The sequence below is a fragment of the Mesoplodon bidens genome, assembly GCF_964165515.1.
Source record: "Mesoplodon bidens genome assembly, chromosome: 5".
Taxonomy (NCBI): domain Eukaryota; kingdom Metazoa; phylum Chordata; class Mammalia; order Artiodactyla; family Ziphiidae; genus Mesoplodon; species Mesoplodon bidens.
Genome location: NC_138161.1, coordinates 72897919 through 72919773, shown reverse-complemented (window position 1 = coordinate 72919773; position 21855 = coordinate 72897919). Strand labels below are relative to the sequence as shown.

The 21855-nt window shown below is 38.5% G+C and overlaps 1 protein-coding gene across 2 annotated transcripts in view; it reads right to left on the bottom strand.

The window, feature by feature from the left end:
- The window catches only part of PIK3R4 (phosphoinositide-3-kinase regulatory subunit 4), an 81390-nt gene that overhangs the window by 8283 nt on the left and 51252 nt on the right, over positions 1-21855 (bottom strand). For both annotated transcript variants that reach the window (XM_081234669.1, XM_081234670.1), the window contains 2 exons: positions 19764-19929; positions 1711-1875 (listed from right to left, as the gene is read on the bottom strand). In XM_081234669.1, the coding sequence (XP_081090795.1) occupies positions 1711-1875; positions 19764-19929 (331 nt within the window). The remainder of the gene's footprint in view (positions 1-1710; positions 1876-19763; positions 19930-21855) is intronic.

Genomic DNA, 21855 nt, shown 5'->3' with positions numbered 1-21855 from the left:
CAGGCTCTGGAATCAACCAGTTTTTCAAGGAGTCCTGGTCCCTTTTATCAGAGAGTGGCATTTAAAACCCAGGTCTGTGAGCTAAGTGCTCATCGCTATGGGGGTGCCCCTGTGTCTAGTACCTCACAACGGCCAGAGCTAGGAAATATATTCTGTGTACTACCCTCATGCACACAGACCCATCTCTATTTCTGTATCTATTTGTGTGTGTCTACATGTACGTGTGTGTATATATACATGTGTGTATATACATACACAAAGATGTATGTCATATGTCATACTGATATCGAGTCCATACCGATATCTATCCAGCACCAGGCTTCATTCTAGCCAGCCCCCTTTCCTTGTTTGTAATTTCCTTCCTCCAGTGAGAAACCTGGCTCTCATTATCTATAGTACATTTACTTATTTATTCAACCCTAGTGTACAAATAAAGTCATTTTGGAATTATTAAACCATACCCCTGTGAAAACCAACTAAAATACAACGTTTGAGCTCAGCTCCTTTTGTCATTAGCCTGCAGTCTCCCAAGTTGTTCACCTGCCTCCTTTATTCCCCTTACTCTTCCACGTGACTATGTGATTCATCTGTACAACAGTTAGACTGACTGCCATAGGCTGCACTCTACCTCTCCCTCAATATCCTGGTTGCTTTGGTGTTTTTTTTTTTAATTTTGTATACAGTAAAATTCATTTTGTGGTATACAGTTCTATGCATTATGACAAATACATTTCATGTATCTCCTACCACAGAACCATAGAGTACAACTCCACACCCCAAAATGTATCTTGTGCAGCCCCTTTGTAGTCACCCCCTACCCCTATCCCCAAGCTGTGGTAACCATGGATCTGTTTTCCTCCCTATAACTTGATGTCTTCCAGAATAGCATATAGGTCTGACTTATCTGCCCCACCCTACTCAACTACTCTGCTTTGGCTACATCTGGTGTCACCCTCTCCAGGCCTTCTTCCTTATCCACCTGCAAGCTGGCCCCCCATCCTTGTCACAGGGCACACTGTCTGTCACACTGCACTGAAATCATCTGTTCACTGGTCCGTCTCTCCCACTAGACTGTGGTTTCTTAGAGAGTACAACACATCTTATTCGTTTCTGGAATTTTCATTGTGCAGCACATACTAGTCAGTTGAAAAATTATTCTGCCTGATCTTAAATATCTTACCTTTCATGTGTTTAATCTACAGGCAACCACAATTTATAAGAAATGGAGGAAATTCTCAGATAAAACCAGTCAGGACCTTGTTTTTAAAATGATAAGCAAATCATCTGACTAAAACCTCTGCTCTGTGTTCCCATCACTTTCAGAGGTTTTAATGCCAAGTAACAAAATGCTGACAACACTTGAATTTTCTTTAATGAAGAACACTCACATTTTCAAATCAGCCAGCCAGTTGAGACAGAAGATGTAACTGATAATTAGGTCATTCAGACAGATTCCAGACTGGGATGGGCCACAAGTTCAAAGTTGCCCTTCTGACCTTCTGGCAAATTGGCAGAAAGTAATAGGCAGACATAGTTTCCTGAAACTATGTGTGATAGATTTGAGTTGGAAACACAATTTTATTTATTTCATGTGCTTAAAAAAAGAAGTCAATTCTCAAAGGTCCTCAGTTGATCCAAACTGTATTAGAGAGGGAGGGTTAAATTATCATACTAAATGCAGTTTAAAAAACACAAAAGTTGGACAGATACCTGTTTTGTAGAGGATGAATTTTAGGAGACTTGGGCAGCTTAGAGGCCTCAATTCCAAGAAGCTGGACAGCACCATTATCAGACGCTATGGCTAAGTAGTGGGAACCCTGGCAGAATGTGAGTGTCTTGACACGTCCCCCAATTCGGCTATATGTAAGAATAGACCTGCACAAAAGAAAAGTAAGACTGCGTTTCTGAAAAGCCTCAAGAGTATTATTATTGCTGATATCAAATAGCCACATGACTATTAACAAACAAAAAGTACTACTCTGAGGTCTGTTTCACTCCTTGACCTCGTAACAAAAACAATAATCCCCCTCAAAAGCACTGGTACAAAATCACCTTCTCTTCTGATACTTTTTAATGGCCATCTTCACACACTTCTCTCCACAGAAAGACTGTCCATCCTCCTTTCCTGGAACTCTCATACTTGTGGCCCTGACCCAGTTCTCCTTCCTCTCTGCAATTCCTAAGCCCTACTCTTACCCCTGCAGTTATTCTATAATCCCTCAGATGCAGCCTGGCACAGCAGGAAAGGCACTGGCTTTGGAATCAAAGGGCTGAGTTCCACTCTGATGACCCATATGATCTAGGTCAAGCCATTAACCTGTTCTGCATCTCAGTTTACTCATTTACAAAACAAAGACTGCCCAATTTATGCAACTGGGACATAGTGTAAATAATATATAAGTCATAAAACATTAATGCACAATATTATTTTAATGTTCAGTCTCTCTCACACACGTTGACCTCTCAAGCTGCCTATCCTCCTTCTAAGTTCACTGCCAAACTTACTGACCATGACCTACACAAGGTGCCTGCCTCCATCACCACAAAGTCCCTCCTTCACTGCCCTCCGCAAGGGCTTCATACTCAGCCTTCTAAGGGGCCATTCCCCTAAAAGGTCACAAGCCCCTAATCACCAAATTTATTCATCTCTATCTTTTGTAATTTATTTAATTTTATTATACAAATTAACATATTAAATATACAAAAATTATTGAAATACAGAAGAGAATACAGAAAAGTAAAACCATAATTCTACCACCCAGAGAGGAACACTATTAACATTTTCTTATATATCCTTCCAAAGTTTCCTATTCATATTACAATATATTCATATTTGCTTTTCAAATTAATATGGAATCATATTTTATATTTTTTAATTAATCATGCCTTTCTAGTTCACTTTTTGTTAATAGCAGTTTTGCTGAAATACTATTTGTATACCATAAAGTATAACATTTTAAAGTGTATAATTCAGTGACTGGTGTAGCATTCATCAGTATTTCATCCTTTTTTGTGGCTAAATAATATTCCAGTGTATGGATACACCACATTTGTTTATCTGCTCAATAGCTGATAGACATTCTGGTTTCCACTTTTTGGCTTTTATGAATAATGCTACTATGAACACTCGTTTATAGATTTTCATGTGAACAAATGTTTTCAACTCTCTTGGGTTTACACCTAGGAATGAAACTGCAGGGTCATAAGGTAAATCTATGTTTAGCATTTGAGAAACTGCCAACTTTTTTCCAAAGTTGCTCCATCATTTTACATTCCTATCAGCAATGTACAAAGGTACCAATTTCTCCACATCCTCTCCAGCACTGTTAATTGTCTTTTTGATTATAGCATTCTAGCGGGTGTGACGTGATAACTCACTGTGGTTTTGACTTACATTTCCCTAATGATGTGGAATATCTTTTTTGTATACATATTGGTCCTATTTGGAGAGAAATCTACAATTACCCCTTCATATTCTTGGGGGAGTGGTTCTAGGACCCCCAGTGGATTCCAAAATCAGTGAATGCCCCAGTCCCTTATAGTCAGCCCTCTGTATCCAAGGGTTCCATATCTAGAGAAAATGTTCTATCCATGGCTGACTGAATCTACAGAACCCACAGGTATGAAGGACCGACACTGTCTGAATTCTCTGCTTTTTAATTGAGTTGTTTTTTTTAATTGTTAAGAGTTCTTTATATACTCAGGGTACTTAAACATATGATTTTAAAATACTTATCTCATTCTGTGGGTTTTCCTTTTGCTTTCTTGACAGTGTCCTTTGAAGCACAAATGTTTATAATTTTGATGAAGTCACATCTATTTTTTGTCACTTGTGCTTTTTGATGGTATATTTCAGAAACTCTTGCCTAATCCAAGGTCATGAAGAACTACATGCTTATGTTTTCTTCAGTTTTATAGTTCAGCTCTTACATTTAGGTCTATGATCCATTTTGAAAAATTCTCCACAAACTCATTCTTTTGCATGTGGCTGCCCGGTAATCCTTGCACCATCTTTTCAGGTTATTCTATCCCCCATTCAACTGTCCTGGCACCCTTCTCACAAAACAGTGACCATAAGTGCACTTCTGCATGTCAGTTCTAGCCCACTGATTAATATATTTATCCTTATGCCAGTAATAGTGTCCTGACTGCTGTAGCTTCATAACAAATCTGGAAGTGTGAGTCCTCAAACTTGGTTCTTTCCTAAATTTTCAGACTGTTTTGGCTATTTAAGTCCTTTGCATTTCTTTATGAATTGTAGGATCAGAATGTCAATTTCTGCAGAACGAGGCAGCTGGAAATTTCATACGGATTTCATAGAATCTGAAGACCAACTGGGATGTCTTTCCACTTATTTAGGTCTTCTATAATTTCTTTTTTTTATATCACTTCTTTCAATGATGTTTTGCAGCTTTCACTATTCAAGTCTTGCGCTATTTTGTTAAATTGATTCCTCAGTACTTTGTTCTTTCTGATGTTAGAGTAAATGGACTTGTTTCCTTTATTTCATCTTTGGATTGTTCACTGTTAGCAAACAGAAATCCAACTGAGTTTTGTACACATAAATACAACATAATCTGCTATTCTGCAACTTTATGGAACTCATGGTAGTTCAAACAGGTTTTTCTTTTTTTTTAACGTATTTATTGGAGTGTAATTGCTTTACAATGTTGTGTTAGTTTTTGCTGTATAACAAAGTGAATCAGCTATATGTATACATATATCCCCATATCCCCTCCCTCTTGCATCTCCCTCCCACCGTCCCTATCCCAGCCTTCTAGGTGATCACAAAGCACCGAGCTGATCTCCCTGTGCTATGCTGCTGCTTCCCACTAGCCATCCATTTTACATTTGGTCGTGTATATATATGTCAATGCTACTCTCACTTCGTCCCAGCTTACCCTTCACCCTCCCCATGTCCTCAAGACTATTCTCCACATCTGCATCTTCATTCCTGTCATGACCCTAGGTTCTTCAGAACCATTTTTTTTTTAGATTTCACATATATGTTAGCATACAGTATTTGTTTTTCTTTCTGACTTACTTCACTCTGTATGACAGACTCTAGGTCCATTCACCTCACTACAAATACCACAATTTCATTTCTTTTTATGGCTGAGTAATATTCCGCTGTATATATGTGCCACATCTTCTTTATCCATCCGTCGATGGACACTTAGGTTGCTTCCATGTCCTGGCTATTGTAAATAGTGCTGGAACGAACACTGTGCTTTGGATTATGGTTTTCTCAGGGTATATGCCCAATAGAGGCATTGCTGGGTCATATGGTAGTTCTACTTTTAGTTTTTTAAGAAACCTCCATACTGTTCTCCATAGTGGCTATATCAATTTACATTCCCACCAACATTGCAAGACGGTTCCCTCTTCTCCACACTCTCTCCAGCATTTATTGTTTGCAGATTTTTTTGATAATGGCCATTCTGACTGGTGTGAAGTGATATCTCATTGTAGTTTTGATTTGCATTTCTCTAATGATTAATGATGTTGAGCATTCTTTCATGTGTTTGTTGGCAGTCCATATATCTTCTTTGGAGAAATGTTTATTTAGGTCTTCTGCCCATTGTTGGATTGGGTTGTTTGTTTTTTTGCTATTGAGCTGCATGAGCTGCTTATACATTTTGGAGATTAATCCTTTGTCAGTTGCTTCATTTTCAAATATCTTCTCCCATTCTGAGGGCTGTCTTTTGGTCTTGTTTATGGTTTCCTTTCCTGTGCAAAAGCTTTTAACTTTCATTAGGCCCCATTTGTTTATTTTTGTTTTTATTTCCATTTCTCTAGGAGGTGGGTCAGAAAGGATCTTGCTGTGATTTATGTCATAGATGGTTCTGCCTATGTTTTCCTCTAGGAGTTTGATAGTGTCTGGACTTACATTTAGATCTCTAATCCATTTTGAGTTTATTTTTCTATACGATGTTAGGGAGTGTTCTAACTTCATTCTTTTACATGTAGCTGTCCAGTTTTCCCAGCACAACTTATTGATTGAAGAGGCTGTCTTTTCTCCATTGTACATTCTTACCTCCTTTATCAAAGATAAGGTGACCAAGTGCATGGGTTTATCTCTGGGCTTTCTATCCTCTTCCATTGATCTATATATCTATTTTTGTGCCAGTACCATATTGCCTTGATTACTTTAGCTTTGTACTATAGTCTGAAGTCAGGGAGCCTGATTCCTCCAGCTCCGTTTTTCTTTCTCAAGATTGCTTTGACTATTAGGGGTCTTTTGTGTTTCCATACAAATTGTGAAATTTTTTGTTCTAATTCTGTAAAAAATGCCATTGGTACTTTGATAGGGACTGCATTGAATCTGTAGATTGCTTTGGGTAGTAGAGTCATTTTCACAATGTTGATTCTTCCAATCCAAGAACATGGTATATCTCTCCATCTATTTGTATCATCTTTAATTTCTTTCATCAATGTCTATTTTTTCTGCATACAGGTCTTTTGTCTCCGTAGGTAGGTTTATTCCCAGGTATTTTATTCTTTTTGTTGCAATGGTAAATGGGAGTGTTTCCTTAATCTCTCTTTCAGATTTTTCATCATTAGTGTATAGGAATGCAAGAGATTTCTGTGCTTTAACTTTGTATTCTGCTACTTTACCAAATTCATTGATTAGCTATAGTAGTTTTCTGGTGGCATCTTTAGGATTCTCTATGTATAGTATCATGTCATCTGCAAACAGTGACAGTTTTACTTCTTCTATTCCAATTTGGATTCCTTTTATTTCTTTTTCTTCTCTGATTGTTGTGGCTAAAACTTCCAAAACTATGTTGAATAAATGTGGTGAGAGTGGGCAACCTTGTCTTGTTCTTGATCTTAGAGGAAATGGTTTCAGTTTTTCACCATTGAGAACAATGTTGGCTGTGGGTTTGTAATATACGGCCTTTATTATGTTGAGCACGTTCCCTTTATACCTACTTTCTGGAGAGTTTTTTTTATCATAAATGGGTGTTGAATTTTGTCAAAAGCTTTTTCTTCACCTACTGAGATTATCATATAGTTTTGCTCGTTCAATTTGTTAATATGGTTTATCACATTGATTGATTTTCATATACTGAAGAATCCTTATATTCCTGGGATGATAAACCCCACTTGATCATGGTGTATGATCCTTTTAACGTACTGTTGGATTCTGTTTGCTAGTATTTTGTTGAGGATTTTTGCGCCTGTGTTCATCAGTGATATCGGCCTATAGTTTCTTTCTTTCCGGAATCTTGGTCTGGTTTTGGTATCAGGGTGATGGTGGCCTCCTAGAATGAGTTTGGGAGTGCTCCTCCCTCTGCTATATTTTGGAAGAGTTTGAGAAGGACAGGTGTTAGCTCTTCTCTAAATGTTTGATAGAATTCGCCTGTGAAGTCATCTGGTCCTGGGCTTTTGTTTGTTGCAAGATTTTTAATCACAGTTTCAATTTCAGTGCTTGAGATTGGTCTGTTGCTATTTTCTATTTCTTCCTGGTTCAGTCTAGGAAGGTTGTGCTTTTTTAAGAATTTGTCCATTTATTCCAGGTTATCCATTTTATTGGCATATAGTTGCTTATAGTAATCTCTCATGCCCCTTTGTATTTCTGCAGTGTCAGTTGTTACTTCTCCTTTTTCGTTTCTAATTCTGTTGATTTGAGTCCTCTCCCTTTTTTTCTTGATGAGTCTGGCTAATGGTATATCAATTTGGTTTATCTTCTCAAAGAACCAGCGTTTAGTTTTACTGATCTTTGCTACTGTTTCCTTCATTTCTTTTTCATTTATTTCTGAACTGATCTTTATGATTTCTTTCCTTCTGCTAACTTTGGGGTTTTTGTGTCCTTCTTTCTCTAGTTTCTCTAGGTGTAAGGTTAGGTTGTTTATTTGAGATGTTTCTTGTTTCCTGAGGTAGGATTGTATTGCTATAAACGTCTCTCTTAGAACTGCTTTTGCTGTAACCCATAGGTTTTGAGTGGTTGTGTTTTCATTGTCATTTGTTTCTAGTGGTTTTTTGATTTCCTCTTTGAGTTCTTCAGTGATCTCTTGGTTATTTAGTAGTGTATTTTTTAGCCTCCATGTGTTTGTATTTTTTACAGATATTTTCCTGTAACCGATATCTAGTCTCATTGCATTGTGGTAAGATACTTGATATGATTTCAATTTTCTTAAATTTACCAAGGGTTGATTTGTGACCCAAGATATGATCTATCCTGGAAAATGTTCCATGAGCACTTGAGAAGAAAGTGTATTCTGTTGTTTTTCGATGGAATGTCCTAAAAATATCAATGAAGTCCACCTTGTTTAATGTATCATTTAAAGCTTGTGTTTCCTTATTTATTTTCATTTTGGATGATCTGTCCATTGGTGAAAGTGGGGTGTTAAAGTCCACTACTATGATTGTGTTACTGTTTATTTCCCCTTTTACGGCTGTTAGCATTTGCCTTATGTATTGAGGTGCTCCTCTGTTGGGTGCGTAAATATTTACAATTGTTATTATTCTTCTTGGATTGATCCCTTGATCATCATGTAGTGTCCTTGTCTTTTGTAGTAGTCTTTATTTTAAAGTCTGTTTTGTCTGATATGAGAATTGCTACTCCAGCTTTCTTTTGATTTCCATTTGCATGGAATGTCTCTTCCCATCCCCTCACTTTCAGTCTGTATGTGTTCATAGTTCTGAAGTGGGTCTCTTGCAGACAGCATATATATGGGTCGTGTTTTTGTATCCATTCAGCCACCCTGTCTTTTGGTTGGAGCATTTAATCCATTTATATTTAAGGTAATTATCAATATGTATGTTCCTATTGCCATTTTCATAATTGTTCTGGGTTTCTATTTGTAGGTCTTTTCCTTCTCTTGTGTTTCCTGCCTAGAGAACTTCCTTTAGCATTTGCTATAAAGCTGGTTTGGTGGTGCTGTATTCTCTTAACGTTTGCTTGTCTGTAAAGCTTTAAATTTCTCCAACGAATCTGAATGAGATCCTTGCTGGGTAATCTTGGTTGTAGGTTTTTCCATTTCATCATTTTAAATATGTCCTGCCACTCCCTTCTGGCTTGCAGAGTTTTGACTGACAGATCAGCTATTAACTTTATGGGGATTCCCCCTTGTATGTTATTTGTTGCTTTTCCCTTACTGCTTTTAATATTTTTCTTTGTATTGAATTTTTGATAGTTTGATTAATATGTCTTGGCATGTTTCTCCTTGGATTTATCCAAGGGGAAGTATGGGACTCTCTGTTCTTCCTGGACTTGACTATTTTCTTTCCCATGTTAGGGAAGTTTGCAACTATAATCTCTTCAAATATTTTGTTTCTTTCTTTTTCTCTTCTTCTTCTGGGACCCCTAGTATTTGAATGTTGGTGTATTTAATGTTGTCCCAGAGGTCTCTGAGACTGTCCTCAATTCTTTTCATTCTTTTTTCTTTATTCTGCTCTTCAGTAGTTATTTCCACTCTTTTATCTTCCAGGTCACTAATGCATTCTTCTGCCTCAGTTATTCTGCTACTGAGTCCTTGTAGAGAATTTTAAATTTCATGTATTGTGTTGCTCATCATTGTTTGTTTGCTCTTTAGTTCTTCTAGGTCCTTGTTAAACATTTCTTGTATTTTCTCCATTCTATTTCCAAGATTTTGGATCATCTTTACTATCATTACTCTGAATTATTTTTCAGGTAGACTGCCTATTTCGTTTTCATTTGTTTGGTCTGGTGGGTTTTTACCTTGCTCCTTCATCTACTGCATATTTGTCTGTCTTCTCATTTTGTCTTACTTACTGTGTTTGCAGTTACCTTTCCGCAGGCTGCAGGTTCCTAGTTCCCATTGTTTTTGGTGTCTGCCCCCAGTGGGTGAGGTTGGTTCAGTGGCTTGTGTAGGTCTCCTGGTGGAGGGGACTGGTGCCTATGTTCTGGTGGATGAGGCTGAATCTTGTCTTTCTGGTGGGCAGGGCTACGTCCAGTGGTGCGTTTTGGGGTGTCTGTGAACTTAGTATGATTTTAGGCAGCCTCTCTGCTAATGGGTGGAGTTGTGTTCCTGTCTTACTAGTTGTTTGACATGGGGCATCCAGCACTGGAGCTTACTGGCCAGTGGGTGGAGCTGGGTCTTAGCATTGAGATGGAGATTTCTGGGAGAGCTCTCGCCAATTGATATTACATGGGGCTGGGAGGTGTGTGGTGGTCTAATGTCCTGAAATCAGCTCTCCCACCTCAGAGGCTAAGGCCTGACACCAGGCTGTAGCACCAAAACCCTGTCAGCCACATGGCTTAGAAGAAAAGGGAGAAAAAAAAAAGAAAAAGAATTAAAAAGTAATAAATAAAAAAATTATTAAAATTAAGATATTTTTTTAAAATACAAAAAATAGAGCAACCAAAACAATAAACAAATCCACCTATGATAACAAGCGCTAAAGACTAAACTACGATAAACATAAGGATCAGAAACAAATCACTCACAGACAGCAAACCCCAAGTCTACAGTTGCTCACAAAGTCCACCAACTTTGGGATGATTTGTTGTCTATTCAGGTATTCCACAGATGCAGGGTATATCAAGTTGATTGTGGTCATTTAATCCACTGCTCCTGAGGCTGCACAGAGAAATTTCCCTTTCTCTTCTTTGTTTGCACAACTCCTGGGGTTCAGCTTTGGTTTCTTCCCCACCTCTCTGTGTAGGTCGCCCTCAGGCATGTGTTCCCACTCAGAGAGAAGGGGATTAAAGCAGTGGCTGATTAGGGGACACTTGCTCATTCAGGCCAGGGGGAGGGAGGGGTACAGTGGTTATAATTGGAATGCGGGGCGAGCCTGTGGCAACAGAGACCAGCATGACGTTGCAACAGCCTGAGGCACACCATGTGTTCTCCTGGGGAAGTTGTCCCTGGATCACGGGACCCTGGCAGTGGCATGCTGCACAGACTCCCCGGAGGGTGTGGATAGTGACCTGTGCTTGCACACAGGATTCTTGGTGGCTGCAGCAGCAGCATTAGCATTTCATGCCTGTCTCTGGGGTCCCAGCTGATAGCTGCGGCTCATGCCCATCTCTGGAGCTCATTTAAGCAGTGCTCTCTGCCTTCTGTGGGCAGACAGGGAAGGAATCCCCTCTCCTCCTGCACCCCGGAACAATGGTCTCTTACCTCTTAGGCAGGTCTAGACTTTTTCCCGGACTCCCTCCTGGCTAGCTGTGGCACACTAGCCCCCTTTAGGCTGTCTTCACGCAGCCAACCCCAGTCCTCTCCCTGGTATCTGACCTCCAAAGCCAGAGCCTCAGCTCCCAGCCCCACCCGCCCCAGCGGGTGAGCAAACAAGCCTCTCAGGCTGGTGAGCGCTGGTCGGCACCAATCCTCTGTGCGGAATCTCTCCGCTTTGATGTCTGCACCCCTATTGCTGCGCTCTCCTCCACAGTTACGAAGCTTCCCCACCCCCGCCCAGCCCCCATCTCCACCAGTGAAGGGGCTTCCTAGTGTGTAGCAACTTTTCCTCCTTCACAGCTCCCTCCCAGTGGTGCAGGTCCGGACCCTATTCTTTTGTCCTGTTTTTTCTTTTTTCTTTTGCCCTATGCAGGTACATGGGGATTTTCTTGCCTTTTGGGAAGTCTGAGGTCTTCTGTCAGCATTCAGTAGGTGTTCTGTAGGAGTTGTTCCACATGTAGATGTATCTTTGACTTATTTGTGGGGAGGAAGGTGATCTCCACGTCTTACTCCTCTGCCATCTTGAAGGTCCCTCCGTTTTTTCTTTTTATTGCTTAAGACAGTCTATATACAGGATCATACTGTCAGCTAATAGTTTTACTTCTTCCTTTCCAATCTGCATGCCTTATATTTCTTTTCCTTATTTAACTGTCCCACCGAGAACCTCCAGTACAGTGCTGAATGAAAGCAGTGAGAGTGGACATTCTTATCTGGCTCACCTTAGGGGAAAGCTTTCAGTCTTTCACCATCAAGTATGATGTTAGTGGGCTTTTCATAGATGTCCTTATCAGTACTCATCTATAACTAGTTTGTTGAATTGTTTTTAATCATAAAAGGGTGTTAGATTTTATCAAATGTTTTCTGAGAGTCTTTTGAGATCATATGTGGTCTTCATCCTTTACTCTATTAATATGATATATTCATTGATTGATTTTCATATGTTGAAAAAGGTTTGCATTCTTGGGATAAACTGCACTTGGTCATGGTATATAATCTTTTATTATGTTGAATTCAGTTCACTAGTATTTTGCTGAGGATTTTAATGCCCATATTAACTATGGGTCTTGGTCTGCTGTTTTCTTGTGATATATTTGTCTGGTTGTGGTATCAGGGTAACACTGGCCTTATAGAATGAGTTAGGAAATGTTCCCTCATCTATTTTTTGTAAAAGTTTTTGAAGGGTGGGTGTTAATTCATGAAGCATTTGGTAGAATTCACCATGAAGCCATCTCAGTCTGGGTTTTTCTTTGTGGGAAGTTTTTCTTTTACTTACTAATTTAATCTTTTGTTTTAGGTCTATCCAGATTTTCTATTTGTTCTTGATTCACTCTGGACAGGCTGTATCTCTCTAGGAATCTAATCTGCCCATTTCACCTAGGTCATTTAATTTGTTGGTATACAGCTGTTCGTAGTATTCCTCAGTACTCCACAGTAGTGTACTCAACAGTAACATCCCCTCTTCCATTCCTAATTTTAATAATTTGAGTTCTCTCCTTTTTTTAATTGGTTATTGTAGAAAAGCTTTGCCAATTTTGATCTTCCCAAAGAAGTGACTTTTGCTTTTGTTGGTTTTTCACCTTTATTTTCTATTCTCTATTACATTTGTTTCCTCTTTAGTCTTTACGATTTCCTTCCTTCTACTTGCTTTGGGTTTACTTTGCTCTTTTTTTCCTAGATTTTTAAGGTTAAGGCTAAGTTACTGATTTATGATCTTTCTTCTCTTTAAATACAGATGTGTACAGATATAAATTTCTCTTTGAACACTCCTTTAACTGCATCCCTAAGTTTTGGTATGCTGTGTTTTCATTTTCAATCATCTCAAAATATTCTCTAGTTTCCCTTTGAACCACTGCTTATTTTGCCATATGTTGCTTATCTCCACATACCTGTGAATTTTCCAAACTGCTTTCTGTTACTGATACCTAGTTTCATTCCACTGTGGTTAAAGAACATATATGTTGATATGGCTCAGTGCCTTTAAATTTATTGAAGCTTGTTTTCTGTCCTAGATATGATTTAACCTGGAAGTGTTCCATGTGCCCCTGAGAAGAATGTGTATTCTGCTGTACTTGGGTGCAGTGTTCTATAGTTGTATGTTAGAGCTGGTGGGTCTGCAGTGTTGTTCAAGTCTTCTACTGCCTTGTTGATCCATCTATAATGAAAGCAGAGTACTGAAGTCTCCAACTATTACTGTTGAATTGTCTATTTTCCCCTTCAATTCTGTCAGTTTTTTCTCCATTCGGGGGCTCTGCTGTTGGTGGCATTTGTTTGTAATTGCTATGTTTCCCTGATGCGCTGACGCTTTTGTCATTATAAAATGTCCTTGTCTGTCTCTAGTATCAATTTTTGTGTTAAAATTTATTCTGTCTGATATTAGCATAGCCGCTCCAGCTCTCTTTTAGGAACTGTCTGCATGAAGTATCTTTTTCTTCAGTCCTTTCACTCTCACACTGTGTCTTTGAATCTAAAGTGTTGTCTCTTTGGACAACACATAGTCATATCATATTTTGTCATACTTTCTGCCAACTCTGCTTTTTGACTACATTTAATGGAATTACCAATAAGGTAGAACTTATGTGTGACATTTTGCTATTTGTTTTCTCTGTGTCTTACATGGGGATGATTTTTTTTTGGTTGTTGTTGCTCTTCTATTCCACCATTGCTGCCTTCTTTTGTGTTAAGAAGATATTTTCTAGTACACCATTTTAATTCCCTAGTTTCTTTTACTATGTGTTTTTGTGTTTTACTAAATGTTTTTAAGTGTTTCTTTTAGTGGTTTCCCTGGGAAATACAATTAATGTCTAAAAACAATCAGATTAATACCAACTTTGCTCCAATATATCTGTTCTCTCCTCCCTTGTCTGTACTATTAATGTAATACAAATTACACCTTTATATATTATAAGCCCATCAACACAGTTTTATAATTATTTCTTTATATAGTCTTCTCTCAAATCAGACAGCAGGTAAAGAGAGTTACAGAAAAAAATAATTTGTACTGTCTTATATTCACTCATGTATCTACCTTTACCCTTACCCCATGCTCTTTATTTCTTCATGTGGTTCAAGTTAGTCTCATGTCCTTTCCTTTCAGCACAACAGCCTCTTTTTAGTATTTCTTTTAGGGAAAATCTGCTAACAATAAATTCCCTATTTTTATTCAACTTGGAATGTCTTAATTTCTCCTTTGTTTCTGAAAGACAATTCTGCTGGATATAGAATTACTGACTGACGGTCTTTTTCTTTCAAGACTCTGAATACATCATCCCACTGACTTCCAGGGCTCCATCATTTTCTGATGAAATGTCAGCTGTTAACCTTACATCATCCCTTGTACGAGATGAGTCACAGTTCTCTGCTGCTTCAAAATTTTCTCTGTGTCTTTCATCAATTTGCCTATAATGTCTCTAGTATGGCTCTTTTTTTTTTTTTTTTTTTTTTTTTGCGGTACACGAGCCTCTCACTGTTGTGGCCTCTCCCGTTGCGGAGCACAGGCTCCGGATGCGCAGGCTCAGCGGCCATGGCTCACGGGCCCAGCCGCTCCGCGGCATGTGGGATCTTCCCAGACCGGGACACGAACCCACGTCCCCTGCATCGGCAGGCAGACTCTCAACCACTGCGCCACCAGGGAAGCCCCTAGTATGGCTCTTTTTGATCTTTATCCTACTTGGAGTTTGTTGGGCTTCTCAGATGTGCAGATTAATGTTTTTTGTCAAATCTGGGGGAGTTTCAAACCACTTTTTCAAATATTCTTTCTGCTCCTTTTTCTCTCTCCTTGCCTTCTGGGACTCCTATCATGTGTATGTTGGTTCCACAGGTCTCTGAGGCTCTGTTCAGTTTTCTTTATTCTTTTTTAGTTTTTATACCTCTGAATGGATGTCAAACTGATCTATCATCAAGCCCCTGGTTTTTTCTCTTGCCAGTTGAAATCTGCTGTTCAGCCCTGAATTTTTCATTTCAGTTATTATACTTTTCAACTCCAGGATTTCTGCTTATCATTTCTATCCCTCTGACATTATCTATTTGTTGAGACATTTTTCTCATACTTTCCTTTCAACCCTTTAGACATGGTTTCTTCTAATTCTTTGAACATATTTTTAGTCACTAATTTAAAGTCATTGCCTAGTAAGTCCAATGTCTGGGATCAGTGAGGTACTGTTTCTATTACCGGCACTTTTTCCTGTGTATAGGACACACTTTCTGATTTCTTTGCTTGACCTGCAACTTTTGTCCAAAACTGGACATTCTAATTGATATGTATCAACTTCGGAAATAATATACCAATGTTGTTGCTGTTTAATGACTTGCCTGGACTAATTCTACAAAGTCTGTATTCTTTCTCATGTGTGGCCACTGAACTCTTTGTTCAGTTAGATTAGTGGTCAGCTAATGACATTTCCTTGCATCTCATGAACTGATAAGGGCTCCAGCCTTTGTTGAGGTTCTCTGTGCTCGCTGTGGCACACCTTCAGCAAAGCAGTTTACAACTTGGCCTTATCCTTCATTTCCTGCTTGCACAGAGTCTCAAGGTCAGCCAGAAGTGAGAACCTGCGGTCTCCTCAGTTCTTTCTTGGGCTTGTGCACAACCGTGCAAGTGCATGTGGTCTTACAGATATCCATGGATACATCCAAACTTTTAAAAAGGGTCCTACTGATATCTCACTCTTCCTTTAAAGTTTTTTGTCAGCCTCTTATGAGCTACAACTGGGAATGCCACCTCAGCCAGCTGCAATGTTAAACAAATACCACCAATAATTTCAACAAATGCCCTATGGGTAGAGTTTTTCTCAAAGAACAAGGCAATAGTCAAGTCAAATAAAGATAGGCCCTGATTATGGAGCTTTTCAGCAAGCTGGTCAAATAGTGACAGTTCTCTGGAGATGGGGCTTTGGGGGAGTTCCAAAGCCATTACGACCCTACCAGTGGCTACTTAGCTGTTGGTTTTCATAGTTACTGTAGTTGTGGGACTGTTAGTCTTCAAAGCCATCACAGAGCTTGGTAGTGGGGATGAAACTGGGGACCACATACATGGCTCACTGTTCTGAGAGTCAGCTGTTTTTCTTGAATAACAATTTTCAGATTGATGTAGGATTTTAATTTCTAGAATTCTGAAAAAGTTGATTTTGACAGTTTTTGCCAGTGTTCTCATTGTTTTTATAGAGGAACAGATTTTTTAAAGTCCTTACTCTGTCATTCTAAAAACAGAAACCCTACCTGGGTTCTTAAACCTACTTCTCAAACCTATATTTCCACACACTATATCAATATATTCCATATCAAAAAATGTATTTCCACAACAATCACTTATGTATCCATTTTCACCCCTACTGCTGAACTTTTGGTTTGCTTCCAGTTTTTTACAATTAAAAAGAAAGCCAATCTGAACAGCCTTAAAACTAAATCTCTGAGTTTATTCTTAGTGTATCCTTAGGATATGTACATCATAAAGGCTTGTAATATATAATGTCCAAAAGCCCTCCAGGGATTATGGATGTATGAACTATACTTCACCAAAGGGCACTGTGTGAGAACACCCAAATGCTTTACTAGGCTTTCATGCCACTTGGTTTTTTTACTGCATTTGAGAGCTGTTTATAAGTCCCTTTCTTAAACCCTCTCTTCTGTTGCAGTATGACATAACTTAAATGGTTTCCTCTCCCTTCTTTTCTGACTACTCGCTTCCTGTCCCCAAAATTCAATTTTGTAAAATTCAGGCCTCAGGCCTCCTCAGGTCTTTATAGCCCTTTAGTTCAGGGTAGCAATAGCGCTCAAAAATTTCAGCTTCCAACACTATCTGTGACTCTAAAATATGTAATCTTAACACTGATAACTTTCTTGCACATGCTTCATATTGTTTCAACTCTTCATTGGGACAAAACTCCACTTAGATGTTTTACCATCAAATTCGGCAAGTACCAAATGCATCAATCTTCCCTAAAATTGAGAAGCTAAATGAGCCAAAAATGGGGTTGCACAAAAAGTGTATATGGAAAATACAGTTTAGAATACTACAAAGGATTAAATTGAAAAATATCTATGTAAAAGTGTAGAAAAACAGAAATTTTTCAAGAATTAGTCCCCAAGGGACAAACTAAAAGTTTAACTCAAATAAGAAAGAAGAAAATGGCACAGCCAAGATCCAGATGGCCTAAATCACGAATCCAAATTCAATGAGAAAGTAAGAACTGGAAACTGGGTGGTCAGCCAACATAATGCATAGGGGAAAAGTCTCAGTAGTCAGAATGTACTAGTAGATTTCCTAAGAAAATATAATATCACTTTTGCTGCTCTTTCCCAGCCACGAGCTGCTCCCCACATGGTTCTAGCAATAATAATGGCCTCCTTCTCCTTCATCAGTTCACAAAAGCATGTGATGAAGGCAACACTTTCTATTCCCTTCCCCTTTTCCCCTCCCTGGACCTAGAATGAAGCACCTCCAAGCCAAGGCCTACTGCAGTCCACAAACAAGAGAGCAGGTGTTACAGCAAAGCAAGAGAGCAGCTGTGGCCAGAGGGAACCCAATCTCCTAATCATCATACAAACTTCCCAAAGACTACAGTTACTGTCAGCTAAATTGCCGCATTTTCTGGTATACCACTGCCTAAAATATGACACTGGGATACAGAAGGCGTGGCTCTGTGTTAAAGATCATTTGGAATTAACAAGAGAGGTTTTTGCAAAGTTAAGTTTACTCAAGTCAATTAAACTCACCCTCCTAATAAAAGCAATAATGAATGCAACTAACGATGATAGTAACAAAGAACCATTTGGAAAACAATTATCAGAAGAGGTTTTTAAAATATTAATCAAAATGCAAATAATGGTGGGGGAAAATCAAAAGAATGGTCGTAGGCAGGGAAGAGGCAGGGATTTCATGCAAAGGAACATGAGGGTTCGTTCTGGTTACATCTGTATCTTGAGTGTGGTTTAAGCTGCACAGGTGTGTGTATTTGCTGGAACTCATGGAATGTTTAAGATCTGCGTACTTCACAGAGTATGAATTTTATACCAAAAAAGAAAAGGAGAAATATAAACAAATATTAACAATATGCATGCTGAAGTTTTCAGGGGAAATCTCCTCATGTCTGCAACTCACTTTGAAACACATTTTTTAAAGATGAATTGATAAGAGGATGGATAATTATATGACATAGCAAATATAGTAAAATTATTAATTATTTAGAATCTTGCAGCAAGCGTATGCTTGTTCACTGCAAAACTCAACTTTACTTGAGGTTTGAAAATTTCGTAATAAAATATGGACAAAAAATTGCTACATGGAGCCAGGATTCTTTTACTGGTTTTCAATTTATGTTCTTACCAATGCAATGCCAAGACAGAATGAACATGAAAAAGAATTAAGCATGTTGTAAAAATATAAAGCCCTTTTAAAAAAATAAACAGAACAAAATCCTATCAGGTTGGTAAGAGTAAACCTTTGAATTATTTTAGTTTATCAAAGATATTTTGTTGTTTGACCGTTTTGTGGTTAACTCTGGTCAATGAACTGATAAGGAGAAAAGCACCAAAGGTTCCCCACATCTTTTCATGTACGTAAGATTCAATTTTGATTTCTAGTCGCTTTCTTTGCAGACCGAGACCAAACTAGGCACAGAACAGATATGAATATCAAGTAGGGAGATAACTATAAAGTTGTACAAACCTAAAATAATTCTTATAATCCCACTTATCATAATCACATCATGCATATTTGAAGAGTCTTAAAGATTTCAATAATTACCTCTCTCTTGACTACTCCAGTGGGTCATGTTACAATATGTGTTGTCCTTACACAGCTGGCCACTCCATCATTTTCCAACTTTTCCCATGCTCATACTCCCTCTAACCCATTCAGCAAATCTTGATGGCTCCACCATCAAAACATACCCAGAATCTGATCATTTCCCACTACTACCCCCTCTCGCTCAATTACAGAAAAAGCCTCCTAATACTTCTGCCCTGCACCTCTTCAGTCTATTCTCAACACAAGAGCCAGAGTAATTCTGTGGAAGTTTAATTCAGATCATGTCTTTCCACCACTCGGGACCGTCCAAAGGCTCCCATCTCACTCAGAGTCAAAGTCCAAGTCCTTAACAAAAGCCTGCAAGGCCCTGTATCATTCAGGCCCTCTGACCCTCTTTCCCACTCACACAGACCTTTCTGCTCTTCCTCAAACATGCCAAACATCTTTCTGCCTCAGAACCTCTGAAGCCCCTGTGTCTGCTGCCTAGAATGCTCTTCCCCAAGACATCCACATGGCATTTTCTCTCACATTTGTCAGGTCTCCCCTTAAATGACATCTTCTCCGTGAGGCAGCAGATGAGCTCTTTAAACTCTACTCTACCCCACCTACTGCATTCTCTCTCTCTTTTTTTGCTGTATTTTTCTCCATAATGTATTTTACCATCTAATACACTATATGTTTTACTTATTTACACTGTTTATTGTCTGTCACCTCCCATTAGAAGGAAAGCTCCACAGAACATATATTTGTGTCCATTTATCATTACTGTATCGCTGGTACCTAAAATAGCCCCTGTCACAGAATGAGCACTCAATAAATACTTGCTGACTGAATGGATGGATGGTAGGACTCTCCGCCTATGCATAGGTTACCTGGTGGTGGTGGTCTTCCCCTCCATCTTCTGACTGTTCCAGATTTTCACTGTGCCATCATTTGAACATGTGGCAAAAAGTGAATGTTCGTCAGAGACTCTAATGCGATTCACAGCAGATTTGTGTTCATGAAGATGTGCAACTAGTAGCCCCTTAGGCCGCCACCCTAAGGAAAAGCAAAGGAGTGTGTCTTAAGTTGCAGTTTACAAACACAATCTTTCCTTCACCCCCAGCTACAAGCACCAACAGCCAACAGGAGAACAATCATAAGAACTAAACAAAGGGTCCCAACAGCTAGCCAATTCAGAGTGCCCTACTGGACTACGACAGATACTATTGCCTATGGAGAAAGACACCCATGTTCACATAGCCTTAGAAAGACTGCACTGGGCCCTTCTCCAGTGTCTGAGAAGGCACAATAGTCACCTGCTACCCAGAAAAACCCTGACTATTTGTTTAATAGCAAGAGGTAATGACTACCCTGACCTAGAGAAATCAGGCACTAGGGAGGCAGCCCAGTCCTGAAAACCTCGAAGACCCACCACACCTTCATGTGTGAACTTTGTGTACTTATTTAAACTCTATGAGCTTCAATTTACTCAAACGTAAAATGAGGGGGAAATTACTTAACCCAAAGGATGACTGTATTGGTAAATGAGATATAAAGAGTCTAACACTGTCCCAGGGCCACAGTAAACACCCAAATGTTGATTTATTTCTTCTCTACCTGCAATCATTTATTCTGTGATATCAACAGGTTGGTATAAACAGTACTATAAATTATAGCCTCAGAATGCCCAAGGATTTTCTAGTACTTTCTTTATGACATCTATACACTTCTGTTTATGTATATTCTTTTTGTGTATAATTAATTTCCTCTAATAAATTATAAATACTCTGAGGCCAGAGAACTGACTATGTCTTATCCATTCTGAATCATTCACAATAGCTAGCATAGGTCTTTGCATATAACAATCTTCAATGTTTGATAAATAAACTTTTATATTAGGCATAACATTTAATAATAATTAATATTAATCAATTTTAAAATAAAACAAAACAGACAGCTATGCTGAAGATTATACTGTATTGGGAGCAGCACTGTGCCTAATTAAGTAATAATAAAGTCATTTTAAAATCAACTTATTTCCTTTACTAAAACAAAAATGAAACCAAGACCACTGCCAAACCTGGCATGCTCAACGGTAGAAAAATGTTTCCCCTTGGATCTCTAGCTCAAATGTGTGGAAAGAACAGCTGAATGCGACTTCTAAGGAGGATATGCTGGATTTGAGAATAATCAAAAACACTTTGCCATGAAGTCTAGATAATCTAGCAAGCTAGGTTGAACATTTCTCCCTAGAAAAAATCAATTTCACACAACCACTCAAGTGTGGAAAGAAAAAATCAGAAGTCCAACAGTCACTGCACATTTCCTGAACCACAAAATCTGACACCTTTTCTGGGATTACTGAATAAAATGTATAGCTCCACTTTAAAATGCCACTTATAAAGACAGATTCTATCGTAAAATAGTGTGTGGTCAACTTTTTTTGTTTTTAAAGAAGGGCTGGTAAATCATATTGAACTATATTACAGAAACAACTTAAACATTCCAGGATATTTATTTTCATAAAAAAATAATTTATGTGACTAAAGATGCCACTTACCACTTAATAATATTTCTAAAATCTTTAAACCATTGCTCTCCACCAGAATTTTCCCTGAGTTCACAATGGAAGCCCGTGGGGATTCACATGATTTTTCAGTCTCTACACATAAGCACACTATACGTTTCTTCTCAGTTTTCAAGCTACATTTTTATTATTAAAATCTATACAGAAATTCATTAAAAATGTTTTTAAAAATCTGCCAATCCAATATCAAAGACTAGCTCCACCACATAACACTAGGCATGTCTGTTAACACAGTGAGCTACAATTTTCATCTGAAATATCTCTAAGTTTCTTCTAAATCTTCTCAGAATACAGAAGTGCCTTCCCCAAAATCTTAATGTTGATGATTGCTGAGTGATGGTTATAGGTGATTTTGTTTTCTTTCTGAAGCACCCATTATTTTCTAAATGTTTTTA